The following is a 13,555-nucleotide window of genomic DNA, read 5'->3' on the forward strand; positions in this document are numbered from 1 at the left end:
CTCCACTCCCGCTTTCATCTAATGTTGCATCAGTTCCCTGGTACCCAGCTCGGCATACACCGCCACAGCTGCGCGTAAACAGGGCACGAGAAGCAAAGTGGGTACCGCGCCCACGGTCTAGAAGTCGCCGCATCGACATGTATACCGTATTCTCTTGCACACCAAATGTCTTGACAGCGCATTTTTCTGGTTTACCATCCGTACGAGCACCACGGACCAGGCGGGCGCGATAGCGATTAACCTGGCACAAGGGACACCGCTGGGGGTTCCCTGTAACGTGTAAAAGCTGGGGGTGAATGACGTACCCTGCAATGTCGCCATCTTACTGATACTCTTCTGCCCCGACGAATACACCCACCGATGATATCAATTAAGTGGGACTTGCAACGCGTCTCAGAAATTCACACCAAAGACATGTGCCAATTCATCCGTTTCCGTTGGACATGGCCGCTGGGAAAATTTCCCGCGTTGTTGGAACTGAAGCTTGGGCCAACCATCTACGTGATAATGACGTCGTTCCAGCTACACCAAAATCTTCCCCCACCACGTCCATGGCTAGACAACGCGACTTGATGTCCATCACAACGCAATTTTCCTTGCAGAATCCTTAATTCCTCCAATCGCCCTGATTTCTCCACCACAACCATGTCCGAGTCCAGATTGAGAGTCCCCGACAAGGTCAAGGAAGTCGCAAAAGAGGACTTTGACCAGTATAAGCAGCTGGCGTCAGATGCTGTCCGATCGGCGGCTTATCTCTATCCTTTCAAGGTCCGTATCCCGAACTCGGAACACGAGAGCAGTTGTCAAGATTAACACCAAGTCAGGGCGTCGCCTACTTCTTCACACATCGAGCACTATGGAAACCTCTGGCTGCGAAGCTCCTTCCAACCCTTTCGCTCGGTCTGGGTGTAACTGTGATGATGTTTGCTGTCACCTATGTCCCACAAGCTGCGCTTCTCACCCTCTTCAACGGTCCTCTCGCCATTGTCACCACTGTTCTGCTTGTTCTCAGCGAGTCGTCCACCATATTCTCTGTCTTGAGCAAGAACTTTCTCATTGATGATGCCTTGATTGACACCTTTGACGGCACAATGGTCTGCCGAAACCAAACTGCACTTGTATCAAATGAGCGTCAGGTCAAGTCAGGAAGTGATCCCATTGGAAAGCTAGGCAAGCTGGTTAGCAAGCCATTTGCAAAGTTTACGCCCAAGGCCATCATTCGCTACTTCATGTACCTGCCGCTCAACTTCATCCCCGTTTTTGGTACCTTTATCTTTGTCATCCTTCAAGGACGCAAGTTTGGTCCAACCGCACATGCCAGGTACTTCCAGCTCAAACAGATGAAAAAGCAGGAGAAGGAGCGATTCATTGAGGAGCGTAAGGCTGCATACACCAGGTGAGTAGGCCGACACGATTCGATAAGGATTCGACTAACATCTTCAAGCTTCGGTGTTCCTGCCGTTCTTCTCGAGCTCGTACCCGTTGTCGGCATCTTCTTTTGCTTTACCAACACCGTCGGTGCTGCCCTCTGGGCTGCTGATATGGAACAGGGAGTGCATCCTAGTGGAAGCAGTCAGGGAAGCACCACTGCTCCCAAGCTACGTCAGCAGGCAGAGATTGCAAGGGAAAGGGAGTTGTAAGATACGAACTATTTCGCAGCAGTGTACTAGTAATGATGATGATTACCAACCGCGTTCGGAAGTTATGTGCACTATGGGTCGGATGGGCAGTGCCGGTGCCCTTGGTGGCCTCTGTAGGCGCAAGGGAGATTTTGGGCTGGTCATGAATGTACATGAGGGGGTTTAATACGGTTTAATGAAGCCCAGTATGTCTGGTGCTGTAGCTAGCATGCCAACATAATTAGTAATGTATTCGTAGACGAAAGTACCAATGGCCCGCTTGTCACTGTGCCTTGTTCCATCAAATCTCATCACGTGTTTGTAAATTTGAACATGAAGTCCTTTTGTTTGGATTGATATTGCTAACATATGCCTATTTAGGGAAAAGGCTATGGAAAAAGAAGCATAGAGAAAGAGAACAAGTGCCGCAATGACTGCTGTGTACATCCACAGCGCCGCCAGATTGCCAAGGGGTTCTCGACTCTAAGACTGTATTCCGGCTTCATCGTGTCCTTCTCGCACTGCCTGGCACGTCCTTTTCCGCGTATCTTTGGGATCCAGGCGTGACGATGGTTTGGCTCGGAGCCAGTAATCCACTGAAGAAATGAGATTCCCCTCACATAGCTTTTCAGGGATCCTGGTACACGAGGATCTGCTAGCTCAAATGTATGTCCTGACTGAATATACAGGAATCGTCACTTTCCCGAGCCGATAGTAGGATACCCCCACTCGATACGAGCAGCCCATGAATTTGCTTGGCTCCAGTTCGGAAATCACCCGATTATTGGGAGCCGCGCCCACATGTGACCATGGGCAGAGACCGTCTTTTCTGACCTCGATCACGAGTTCGTAAGGCGCGACTATTAGCAAGAAGCTGACGAGTTGCCTCAGTAGTGAACCCCAGATCGCTCGACGTGGTGGTGCAGTGGATGATGGCCTCTTTCTGGTCGCCTTGCATCTTGTCTACTGTGAAGATCTCGATATAGTTCAGCTGTGTGCTAAGACGATACTCACCACTGCTCACATCTTGGTGCAAACACCAGTCGATGAAATTATGCAACGTGTATCGATAGGTAGCGACCTGTGCGGTGTATGCAGAGGTAATAGCCACCTCGGACCCAGGAAAGCCAGCCTTGACGAGCTCAAAGGCAACCCTGATGCCACAAGAGACAAATTCAATGTTGTACCTGGACTTGGTAGCGGTCCTATATACCAAGAGGGTCGCCGCAGCCGTGCTTTTTCGCCATCGATAACGGGACGTTAAACGGTTATTAGCGTCCTCCTTTTGCGGTTTGCAATGATGGTCATTGTGAACGCATGTGTCTTTTGACTTAGGTGCTGGTATTACCTGTCGATTGCAACGCTGGTAAATAGCCATGAATACGGTGGTTTCGCCTCTCCATCTATCAGTATCGTTTGTAGAGGGAGAGAAACAGTATAAAATATCGCTGCATACTTCGGTTATAATGTCAAGGAGCGGGTCTGGCACCGCAAATGCCTCCTGTCGCGCCACACGCTCTCTTTCAGCAGCAACTCGACCATCTGGGCGACCACGCCCTCCTCTTTGCCCACCTTGGGTAGCGTCAATAGCGTTTACCTTAAGGTCTTGCGATGAACTTGCCAAAGACGACCCATACTGAGTTAAGCTAGACTAGTGAGTCGGTTCATGGCCTTCGTCAAGCTGTCCTCAGAGGAGTAGACAAGCCCAGTATGAACAGTAGGGTTGCGTTGATCAGTCTATAGCCAGTAAGCAGAGAAAAGGCACCAAGGGAAGAATGTCGTACTAGTTCGGTACCAGCGTTTAGAACCGTAGAGGCGATATCAGTAGGAGCAAGCTGATGGGGCTGGTAGTGGGGAATCTCCACCTTCCCGCTCTCCCAATAGCTAAGGCCAACAAGACAATGGTGGTAGATTTCGGCATTCGAAGCAATGCTGCATTCTAACGCTAAACTCATCCGGCATATCGCTGTACAGAACCGTATATTGGGGAACTGCAGCTGGCGCCATACTGAATTCTGCATGAGCCTATTTCCCGTAGGAGGAAGCTCCCCCAGAATAATATGAGTAGAGTTTTTGCCCCCTCGCCTATTTTCGAGAAGTTGGTTGTATGTTGGGTAGAGAAACGAAGAGAGAGAAGCAGTCTCATATTCTGCTATGTCACAGTTCAAGACCGTCATATGGTGTCTGAGTAAAATATATTTCCAGGTGCAATACAATGCATGTAGTCGAAAATATGTAAATTTGGTAATGATTGTTTAACATTTTGGGTGTGGGTGGTTGCAGGGAAAGCTGTAAAGGAGGAGCTCGATGCTTTATATACCCAGTGGAACAATTGAGGAAGACGCGCATGTGAAAACTTTTGCGTCACTAAATCGCTACAAACGCAAACGAGGCATTTCCTGTAGGCTCCCGTGACCGATCTTCGGCTACCTGCCGCCCAATTTCGTTGTCTTCGTCATTCACTTTCACGTTATCGCGCTTGTTATGGTAGTGTTTGCAACCAGAACAGGGACTACTGTAGCGCTCAATACAGCGTTCTGCATCTATGCATGTGCTGTCAATATGATACTGCCTTTATGGCGTTCAGATACGCTTAAAACTGATCCAAGAGGGTTCTGGACTGTTCATCGTATTCTAGGTTAGTTAATGATACCGAGAAGCGTTGGAAATCCAGCGAAATAGGTTTTAGGCAGAGCTTCCTCGACCAAACAGTGCCCGACCTGTTAAAGACAATAGCATGGGCCAATGCTGAGGGCAAACCAGGCAGCAGTCTCTGCGTCTATACATGACAAGTGGGCTGCTTCACCGCTTGAGCTACACATAGTGTAATGAGATGCTATTAGAGAGGCTAACATGAAGGAAACGAAACGAAATTTGATAGATATAGGCCGTGATAACGTAGGTCTGCATCATCCAGTCAGTAGAATATACCACCCTATTGTGACCGTAAGGAGGTCTTTAATTAGCCCATCCATAGCCGAATTGAAGCATGTTCCCCGGCCTCTCCACCCACTGATTTCCAACCTCTTGTTGAAGCGGGTTAAATTGCTGGCTAACATGACTTATTTCACCATCTTCATCTACCATGGCTTCTCCGTGCCACCTCCAGCCGTCATTTTCTCCGTTAAAATAAACGGTGAAGGTTTGTTGGCCGTCATCAATCTCGGTATGGTCAATTGTGACTGGGGTGCCATTGGCAGGATCTGCTTGACCTGGACCGTGGAAGACGATTTCGACAATTTCTCTAAGAAGATTACCTTCGCCGACGAAAATACCGGCCACTATTCTCAATACTCGACCATTTAGGTTCCATGCGCGTTTTTCGAGATGCGCCAGTTCGTTTGGAGCAGCTACCATCCGGACTCACACACCAGGTCCAAGGCATTGCTTTGGTGGAGAAGCTCTGATTGTGATCGGAGATCTCGGATCCATATAGCGCACAGCCAGATAACCAGAGCAAACAACGAGTGTTGGCGCAAAGGTCTGCCAGCTCTTCTCTGAATTCCCAACAAGTTCTCGTTGTTTTTTTTGCAGAACCACTTTCCGTTTCCTCAAATATACCAATCATGTTTGTCTGATTATAGCGCAATATGCTCCTTTGCATCTGCAGTACTCTTTGTTACCTCCAGTTGCTCACTTGATTTATGAATCGGCCAACTCTAAGATACACATGGAGTGGCCTATCTTGACATTCGGGACGCTTATAATTGTGGTTGAAGTGTTCTATTCGTAGCGCTAATTTCTCTACCTCTTGGCAGTCAAGACACTCGCATTTTCGCTGTAACTCCCTACATTTATACGTAGCAACAATCCCTCAGAAATGGATATTAGAGAAGATCGCGCTTCAGTAGATGTAATCGTCAAGTTGAGCGGAAACTAACCCTCCGCTCACAGTATTACATACCTAGCACTTTGCACAAAAAGATGGGTTAGTGCCGCAGCTGCATTATCCAGTTCTTTGGGAATAGTTGCTGTCTCTATACGGTGTGCGAAAGGGGGTAGGAATGTCGTGTTCCATCTGTGCGGTAGTGTCAAGCCGAACTAAGGATACTTATCGATAGAATCACGTGAGCTATCTTTGATCTTTCTCAACTCCGCAAAAATCAGACTTTTGCAAATATGATATATTTATTTTCATTAATCTAATACATACGACCATCGGACAAATAGAATTAGGCATCCCGTCCGATCTGCCCTATACAAGCTTTGTACCGGCGGACTAGTAGTTAGGTGGGTGACCACTAGCGAATCCCCGCTGTCGTATGTTTTTACGGTTCGTTTTTTGCTCGCTGGAATGTCACATGTGAATGACTTGACATCACAACATAATTCTTATACATATATGCTTGATATCGTAGGGGCAGATAGTAGCTAGCACATAGAGTAAATTATGTTCAACAAATACTATGATAACACTGGTTACTCTAATGGTGTGAAATAGCCTGCTCCGTATCACTTCATCCACAGAAGGGGAAGTCGGAAAACGACGCTAGACTACCTTGGTCCACCTCCGTCCCTAACTCCGCATTCACATCTACTGAATGCCTAGGTACTGCACTTTTCCACCGCCAACATGGCAGCCTCTGGCGTGAATTTGGCTGTTACCAAAGACGGAGAGTCTTACAACAAGTTATCGAGACCCGACGATTACCTCATATCGACACAGCCTCCTCCGCCATCCGCGTCTGCTGTACCCGCTCTAGCAATTCCCGGTAGCAAGCGAAAGCACGAGCAGGAAAACGCGTCGGAAACGAAGCGCGCAAAAACTGATCGCAACAATTCGCGCGCCAAGGGCAAATCACGCGCCAATGAACAGTTCCGGGAGCTGGGCGTACGATCGGTGCTTCCAGGACTTGGGGGAGAGGAGCATTTGACAGACGAGTCGATAGATGAGGCAGTGGCATACCTTCGGAGTGTCAGGTAATTATTTCAGGCTGCGACATTTGCGCACATGCTCTACAAGAAACAGGGAGCTATTGCTTACATCTTGAACCAGGTCTGAAGCCTCAACAATACCCACCCTCCTCGTAGCCCCGACCGACGTGCACAACACTAGCACTAATTATGGCAACGACAGTCGCAATGCCAATAAACCGACCGTAGGCACACAACGTACTGTATACAACGATGGTACCTGGGTTGCTCTTGAAAGCGAGAGTGAGGGTGCATCAGAGTACTGGGACGGAGATGTAGAGGATCTCGACCCGCAGGAGAGCTGTCAATGGGCGCTCATTCGGCGATTCTACACTCTTCGCAACAGACTCTCTACAATCCGGGAACGTAAGCTACCTTCGGGGAAAACAACGGGTTCCCGAAAATCCAAACGAAGTGATCAGTCTGGAAAGCACTATTGGGCGGAAGCTATTGGTCGCGACTATCCTGCATTGGAGGAAGTCACTCAAATGGACGAATCGACTTTATATGTGGCTCTGCATGGCTGCGCACTCGCGTTGGATCGATCTACTGAGGTATCACGTCAGAAGAGCTGCTGGATATGGACACTGTTGGCCTTGACGGGAGACTTTGGGACTTTGGATCATGAGAAGATCGGCAAGATTCGGGATCTAGGTTTTGCTGCTAGCCGTCTTACGAAAAGGCTCTATGACAGGAGTCCAGAGGAGCGATGTGTTCCAGAGGGCAAAACAAGAGACAACGAGTCTAATGATGAATCTGGAGACAATTCAAGCTCTGCACTCGTGAAAGAAGACAGCGACTCGATGGTCAACGCGGACAGCGGTCTGGAAAGCGGAGAGGTCATGGATGACAATGCAAGCAATTCTAGTGCAAAAATGGCCATCTCAGAAGATGAAGCAGAGTCTTCAGATGCAGCCGAAGATGGAGACCTCGAGAAAGCCAGAGCACGTCTTCTCGCCCAACTTGGGGACCGTTTAGTGCAGCCAGCAGTCCCACCACCAGATGCACCAGCCGAGCCACCTGCAGCATCAAACTTCAAGCTGCTTTCCCGAACAGAGGCCGAGAGACAACGACAGGAGATGCGCAACAATAAGCCCCAAAAAGAAAATGTCACACGTGCATCAGACTCTGCATCTGATGCAGCACAGACCAAGCGTGCAGGGCTGCAGAGCACACCTTTAACTGAGAATGATGTAGAAACACGGGCGGCAATCGACATGATCCTGACGGTTGTGGCCGAGTGTTATGGACAGAGGGATTTGCTAAAGTTTCGAAAAGCGTGGTGAAAGCATGAGGCACGTTTAGATACCCCCTACAGCGATCATAAAATTAATATATAGACTTCTGTTAACATACAATCAAATCACACGGGTATGTAGACATCTCAACAGTGCAGTGACGTAAACAAGCACGGACCATTCTACGTGCAGACCCGAATCTTTTTCAAACGGCGGCGGCCGCTTTGCTCTTTGGCGAATTGAGTCACTTTTTTTTATTTCCAGTCCATGCCGCGCATCTCACCCCACTTTGCCTGCCCCGCGCTGCCACTATTACGACAAGACGCCCTGCGATATAGTACTGCTACTTTTACCTCGCGCAAATTCCTACAAACAATAGCTTTCCCCCGCGTACGCTATTCTGTAACCCCCGCCCCCCACTGTAGGCTCTCCACACAGACTTGGTCGCTGAGTGACGACGAAATGGGCAAGGAGGATAAGGGCAAGAACTTTACGCTCAAGGTGCCAAAGGGCACGCGAGATTGTACGTACTCTTCTTCTTCTCTACTCTTTTTGGAGGGGTACCTATCCGCAACACCACTTACTAACAACAACCTTAGGGACCGGCGAAGATGCCGCACTCCGCGATCGCCTTTTCCAGACAGTAACAGATGTCTTCAAGCGCCACGGCGCCACGACACTTGACACGCCTGTGTTTGAGCTTAAGGAGATTCTGAGCGGCAAATACGGCGAAGACTCAAAACTCATATATGATCTGCAAGACCAGGGCGGCGAGCTATGCTCGCTACGCTATGACTTGACTGTCCCACTTGCCCGGTGGCTCGCAATGAACCCCAGTGTGCAGAGCTTCAAGCGGTACCAGATTGCTAAGGTCTATCGGCGCGATCAACCCGCCATGACAAAGGGTCGCATGCGCGAGTTTTACCAGTGCGATTTCGATATTGCGGGGTCGTACGATGCTATGATTCCCGATGCGGAGGTGCTTAAGATTGCGACTGATGTTTTTGATGCGCTTGAGTGGGAGTCATATACTATTAAGATTAACCACAGAAAGATTCTTGATGGTATCTTCAAGGCAGCGGGCGTGAAGGAGGAATTGATTCGTCCAATTAGCTCAGCAGTTGATAAGTTGGACAAGGTAAGGAGAGGGTATATGATGTGGTCCTTTGGAAGGTTGCTGACATAATACAGATGCCATGGGACGAAGTCAAGAAGGAGATGGAGACCAAGGGCCTTGCCACCGAGGTCGCAGACAAGATTGGTGAATGGGTACAACGCAAGGGCGGCGACGACATCATTGAGTATCTCAAGAGCAACGAAGAACTTTCCAAGTCGGAAGACGTACAAAAAGGGGTTGAAGAGATGGAACTGCTATTCGCATACCTGGATGCTTTTGGTGCGCGCAAGAGGATATCGTTTGACCTCTCGCTTGCACGAGGTCTCGACTACTACACTGGCCTGATTTACGAGGTTGTCACAGAAGGTTCAGCTCCGACTGGAAAGGGAAAGCAACAAGAGGTTGGTGTGGGAAGCGTGGCTGCAGGTGGCCGCTATGATCAGTTGGTGGGTATGTTCAGTGGCAAGCCTATTCCTTGTGTCGGCATCTCCTTTGGTATCGACCGCATCATCAGCATCATGAAGGCACACGGCCAATCGACACAGCGCGCCAAGGATGTGGATGCGTTTGTCATGGCATTTGGCGGCAAGGGTTTCAACGGCATGCTCAAGGAGCGCATGCAAGTCGCACAAGAGCTGTGGGCTGCAGGCATCAAGGCCGAGTTTTCGTACAAGCTTAAGCCCAAGGTTCAGCAGCAGTTCAAGCAAGCCGAGGTCGCAGGCGTGCCGCTTACAGTCATTCTAGGAGAGGATGAGCTCAAGGATGGCAAAGTCAAGATCAAGGTTATGGGAATCAAGGACGAGAACAACCCGGAAAAGGATGGATTGCTAGTCGACCGAAGTAACATGGTGGAAGAGATCCGAAAGAGACTGTGAGGCGCAACTGGAGCCCATGTAAAGAATAGGAACATCCGGTATGACGACACGCGCGAAAAGATACCCATAGACTCCTTTTCATTCGTCTCATGTCCCGGTGAGCGCCAGGAAATGGAGGAAAAGAGTAGGGTGACTGTTATGAAAAGCAGGATGATGGAATAGAAGAAATGATTTACGACCGCAAGAGCGCATCCATGGTTTAGACAATCCGTTTCCTATGGGATGAGATGGAAGGTGCGGAATGGTGTTTGATGTCTGTTCGAACAAGGAAAGAACTCTGGGGGGCGGCAGGAAAAAATAGAAAAGGAGAAGGAGCACTTTAGTCAGTGACTGGAATCAATTCAGGGCACGCGTAAGCCAATTGGGTATCTGTGACACCGTGCAGTGTGCGCAATGATTAGTTTGTAGAAAACAGGGCTATGATGGAGAAATTCCAATATTCTATGCCGAGCCACCCCCCCTGCAGTCCTATGTACACAGACGCATGATGAAGATGGCGGAAATGTGCAGCTCGCCCGTGAGCGGCGTTTTTTTTTTCAGCTCGAAGCGAGCGTCTCGGAACTTGCTGCAATTTTTAGTAGCCGTCCTTACCCCACTTGTTGTAAGTGTCGTGGAGTTCCTGCACAGTTAGCACAACCAATTCAGAGTAATTGGCCAGCAATTGGGTACATACCTTGGGGAGGGTGACATTGGGGATGACGACAACGTTGAGAGCCGAAGGCGCGTCCTTCTTGACGCTGGTGTCGCCGCCAGGGTGGTACTGGTAAGGGCTGTGGCTGATATCGTCACGGTTCCAGGGCTCACTGCCGGAAGCCTTGGAAACCGTTCGCTCAGAAGAAGCGCTGGTGGGGGAGCGGGCTGTGTGGAGAGATGTAAGTAGCTGTGCAGAGGGTGTGGTGTGGGTGCGCCGTGTGGGCATGCCGCTTACAGAAATGCCATCCCGCAAGGCCAAAGATGCCACTCATAATGGCCAGGAGCACCTGCAGTCCAATTAGCTATCGCTCTGCTTGCACCGCAGACAAACAAAGCGGGCAGGCGGGTGCATAGCGTACGTAGAGCTCGGGATCACGCTTTGCGCCCGTCTTGAGGGCCTCTTTGCTGCGCTGCCTCTCGCCCTCTGCGGCGGCGCTAGTGGCCCAGCGGCGGAGGGCGGGGGCCGGGCGAACGAGACGCGGGGCGGCGCGGAAGGAGGAGCGGGCGATGATGGAGGACATGGTGAGTTCCAATGGAGTCGTGGTGGTGGTGATGATGGTGCTGGCGGTGGGTGCAGAGCAGCAGTGGTTCGATGTTGAATCTCGCAGCCATGCCAAGCGTCGCGGCTGCGTCACCGAGGGCACCATGCCGCTTGCAGCCTGGGGGCGCTCGGGGCGCTGCGACCTCCACGACGAAGTTTATGCGCCCCTTTCGCCGCCCATCACACGTCTTTGTCCATCCAGTTTCCCTCAGGCCCCGGCGCCGCCGCCGCTGCTCCGCTCCACTCCCTCTGTCTCGCCTTGCTCGCTCGCTCCTGCCTCACTCACAGTCGCTCCTTCCCTCACCCAGATCCCCCGGCCGCACCTTCCCGCCATCCATGTTGTCATGCTGCTAGTAGCGAGAAGAGCGGCGCCACCGACATCAACACCATGGCCATGACCCCGACCGAGCAAAAGCGCTCTTCGACCGGCAGCCGCGTGTTGGGCATGACGGGCCCCGCTGGTGAGCCGGGCCTGCCACCATCGCGCCCCTCGTCCATCACCACCGCGCACTCAGGCAGCCAGAACCGATGGTCGCAGGCCAGCCCGGCGCGACGAGGCGGCGGCATCAGCGTCTCTGGCAGCCTGAGCCACCAGAGCCGTCCCACGACCGCCGCCAGCAGAACCCATGTCCCCCTCGCTGCCCACGGCTTCTTTCGCCCCATGAGCTCTCAGCGCCTGCAGCAGCAGCGCAACCAGCGCCCCACGTCGTTGCTCGGCCACAGTTCTCTATACTCAGAGACTGCTCTGGAGCCGAACTCCAATCCCTACCGCTCCAGTACCGGCTCCACCCAGACCAACCGCGGCGTCATGACGCTGGGCCTCCATCACGAAGAGGATCTGCAGCCTCCACCCTCGCGTGGCACCGACATCACCGACAGGGACATGCCCGACCGCACCACGGCCAACTCGACCCCCACCGGCGCAGAAACTGTGCGCAGCCACGGCGAGAGCATCACGCCTCTACAGCGTCCCCGACCCCAGCACCTCAACCTGGCCAATGTCCACGGCCACGATGCCGGCAAGAACCCTCCCGCTCCCAGCAAGTCTCCGCGTTCCTTTCGCTCTAGCTTCATGATTTCCAGTCGCGAGGGCCGCTCAAACCAAATACGCCCCCATCAAGGCCACGAGAAACTCACGTCTGCCGAGCCGTCTCCTCGACTGGCGCGCAAAGAGGCCACCAAAGAGGCTGTCAAGAAGGAGTTGGGTAAAAACTATCAGTACTTTTCCGGAAACACGGCTTTCTGCTGGGGCGGTCGGCTGCAAAACACGCGCGACAGGCCTGTCAACGTGGCGACGGCCATACTTATAATTCTGCCAGCCTGCCTTTTCTTCGGTTTCTCGTACGTCCAATTCCCTTCTCAATCACTTTCGCTTCCGCTAACGTGTACAATAGGGCGCCTTGGCTCTGGCTTAATGTTTCTCCTGCGATACCCATTCTCTTTGCGTACTTGCTTCTCGTTTCCGTGTCTTCTTTCTTACATGCATCTGCTTCAGATCCCGGAGTATGTACTACGGCCCTTTTTTTGCGTCTAGTATCGCTAATACCCCGCCAGATACTTCCGCGGAATCTTCATCCTTTTCCCCCGCCTAATCCTAATGATGACCCGCTGAGCCTCGGTCCCCCGACGACCGAATGGACAATGGTAGTATCCGCGACTGGTGTTAACGCCGCCATGGAGGTGCCGACCAAATACTGCAAAAGCTGCAACATTTGGCGCCCTCCACGTGCTCACCATTGCCGTGTATGCGACAATTGCATTGAGACCCAAGATCACCATTGCGTCTGGCTCAACAATTGCGTTGGTCGCCGTAACTATCGTTACTTCTTCGTCTTTGTTTGCGCCACTACTCTGTTGGCAATCTTTCTTCTTGCTGCCAGCCTAACGCACCTTTTGGTCTGGCGAACTCGAGCTGGTGTTTCCTTCGGTGCTGCCATAAACGAGTGGCGTGTACCCTTTGCCATGTGTATATATGGACTCCTCGGCTGGATGTACCCTTTCAGTCTTGGTGTATATCACCTTTTCCTAGTTGGAAGGGGTGAGACGACGCGTGAATACCTAAATTCCCACAAGTTTCTCAAAAAGGACCGACACAGGCCCTTTACTCAAGGTTCGGTTCTGAGAAACTGGCTAGCGGTACTGCAACGTCCACGCCCACCAACGTATCTCCATTTCAAGAGGAGCTATGAACAAGGTGACCAGCGATTTGGGCCTCGCAGAGATAAGCGAACAGCCCCGTTGGCGCCAGAGCAGCAAGGAGGAGGTGTGGAAATGCAAGATGTTCGTACTTCAGAGGTCTTTCAGGGCCCAGTGGGTCGAAATACTGTGGAAGTCGGTGCTGCTTAGATACACACGGAGATCAGCTTCTGATTTGTTTTACTATGATTAAAATAGCGGTATTGAGCTATTATGCTTACACATCCCCCGTCCATGAGAACACTAGTCACTATGTATACGAGATATGAGCGTGAAGTCATGTATAACTATTCAAATCGTTCCAACATGCTTGCTGTGTACACTAAAGCCCGAATAATTGAACCGTTTCCGGCTCCAGATCA

The 13,555-nt window shown here is 51.3% G+C and overlaps 6 protein-coding genes across 6 annotated transcripts; 4 read left to right on the forward strand and 2 right to left on the reverse strand.

The window, feature by feature from the left end:
* Nucleotides 1–463: 463 nt before the first annotated feature.
* On the forward strand, nt 464–1,900 carry COCSADRAFT_35388 (uncharacterized protein). Its single transcript, XM_007700105.1, has 3 exons — nt 464–768; nt 825–1,396; nt 1,445–1,900. The coding sequence occupies exons 1-3, from the start codon at nt 646–648 to the stop codon at nt 1,638–1,640; spliced, it is 891 nt and encodes a 296-aa protein (XP_007698295.1). The 5' UTR covers nt 464–645; the 3' UTR covers nt 1,641–1,900.
* Nucleotides 1,901–2,400: 500 nt separating this feature from the next.
* Nucleotides 2,401–3,796, reverse strand: COCSADRAFT_24984 (uncharacterized protein; the record flags this gene model as incomplete). The annotated part of the gene is made up of 2 exons (XM_007700059.1): nt 2,401–3,270; nt 3,404–3,796. The coding sequence occupies 2 exons, from the start codon at nt 3,794–3,796 to the stop codon at nt 2,401–2,403; spliced, it is 1,263 nt and encodes a 420-aa protein (XP_007698249.1).
* Nucleotides 3,797–6,158: 2,362 nt separating this feature from the next.
* On the forward strand, nt 6,159–7,905 carry COCSADRAFT_35389 (uncharacterized protein). Its single transcript, XM_007700106.1, has 2 exons — nt 6,159–6,539; nt 6,616–7,905. Exons 1-2 carry the CDS (start codon nt 6,193–6,195, stop codon nt 7,817–7,819), a joined length of 1,551 nt encoding a protein of 516 aa, XP_007698296.1. The 5' UTR covers nt 6,159–6,192; the 3' UTR covers nt 7,820–7,905.
* A 114-nt stretch (nt 7,906–8,019) lies between these two features.
* On the forward strand, nt 8,020–10,005 carry COCSADRAFT_304437 (uncharacterized protein). The gene is made up of 3 exons (XM_007700324.1): nt 8,020–8,294; nt 8,371–8,909; nt 8,963–10,005. The coding sequence occupies exons 1-3, from the start codon at nt 8,039–8,041 to the stop codon at nt 9,761–9,763; spliced, it is 1,596 nt and encodes a 531-aa protein (XP_007698514.1). The 5' UTR covers nt 8,020–8,038; the 3' UTR covers nt 9,764–10,005.
* A 332-nt stretch (nt 10,006–10,337) lies between these two features.
* On the reverse strand, nt 10,338–10,977 carry COCSADRAFT_86055 (uncharacterized protein; the record flags this gene model as incomplete). Its single annotated transcript, XM_007700325.1, has 4 exons — nt 10,338–10,382; nt 10,437–10,621; nt 10,692–10,743; nt 10,816–10,977. The coding sequence occupies 4 exons, from the start codon at nt 10,975–10,977 to the stop codon at nt 10,338–10,340; spliced, it is 444 nt and encodes a 147-aa protein (XP_007698515.1).
* Nucleotides 10,978–11,176: 199 nt separating this feature from the next.
* COCSADRAFT_113948 (uncharacterized protein) lies at nt 11,177–13,512 on the forward strand. The gene is made up of 3 exons (XM_007700326.1): nt 11,177–12,338; nt 12,392–12,500; nt 12,552–13,512. Exons 1-3 carry the CDS (start codon nt 11,386–11,388, stop codon nt 13,341–13,343), a joined length of 1,854 nt encoding a protein of 617 aa, XP_007698516.1. The 5' UTR covers nt 11,177–11,385; the 3' UTR covers nt 13,344–13,512.
* Nucleotides 13,513–13,555: the final 43 nt, after the last annotated feature.

Source organism: Bipolaris sorokiniana (assembly GCF_000338995.1).
Source record: "Bipolaris sorokiniana ND90Pr unplaced genomic scaffold COCSAscaffold_5, whole genome shotgun sequence".
NCBI classification, from domain to species: Eukaryota; Fungi; Ascomycota; class Dothideomycetes; order Pleosporales; family Pleosporaceae; genus Bipolaris; species Bipolaris sorokiniana.

Coding starts and splice junctions, on each gene's coding strand:
- COCSADRAFT_35388 (XM_007700105.1), top strand. CDS start 646: ATGTCCGAGTCCAGATTGAGAGTCCCCGACAAGGTCAAGGAAGTCGCA. Junction 769..824: donor CTTATCTCTATCCTTTCAAG/GTCCGTATCCCG, acceptor ACACCAAGTCAG/GGCGTCGCCTACTTCTTCAC. Junction 1,397..1,444: donor CGTAAGGCTGCATACACCAG/GTGAGTAGGCCG, acceptor AACATCTTCAAG/CTTCGGTGTTCCTGCCGTTC.
- COCSADRAFT_35389 (XM_007700106.1), top strand. CDS start 6,193: ATGGCAGCCTCTGGCGTGAATTTGGCTGTTACCAAAGACGGAGAGTCT. Junction 6,540..6,615: donor GCATACCTTCGGAGTGTCAG/GTAATTATTTCA, acceptor ATCTTGAACCAG/GTCTGAAGCCTCAACAATAC.
- COCSADRAFT_304437 (XM_007700324.1), top strand. CDS start 8,039: ATGCCGCGCATCTCACCCCACTTTGCCTGCCCCGCGCTGCCACTATTA. Junction 8,295..8,370: donor GCCAAAGGGCACGCGAGATT/GTACGTACTCTT, acceptor CAACAACCTTAG/GGACCGGCGAAGATGCCGCA. Junction 8,910..8,962: donor CAGTTGATAAGTTGGACAAG/GTAAGGAGAGGG, acceptor GACATAATACAG/ATGCCATGGGACGAAGTCAA.
- COCSADRAFT_113948 (XM_007700326.1), top strand. CDS start 11,386: ATGGCCATGACCCCGACCGAGCAAAAGCGCTCTTCGACCGGCAGCCGC. Junction 12,339..12,391: donor TGCCTTTTCTTCGGTTTCTC/GTACGTCCAATT, acceptor CGTGTACAATAG/GGCGCCTTGGCTCTGGCTTA. Junction 12,501..12,551: donor CATCTGCTTCAGATCCCGGA/GTATGTACTACG, acceptor ATACCCCGCCAG/ATACTTCCGCGGAATCTTCA.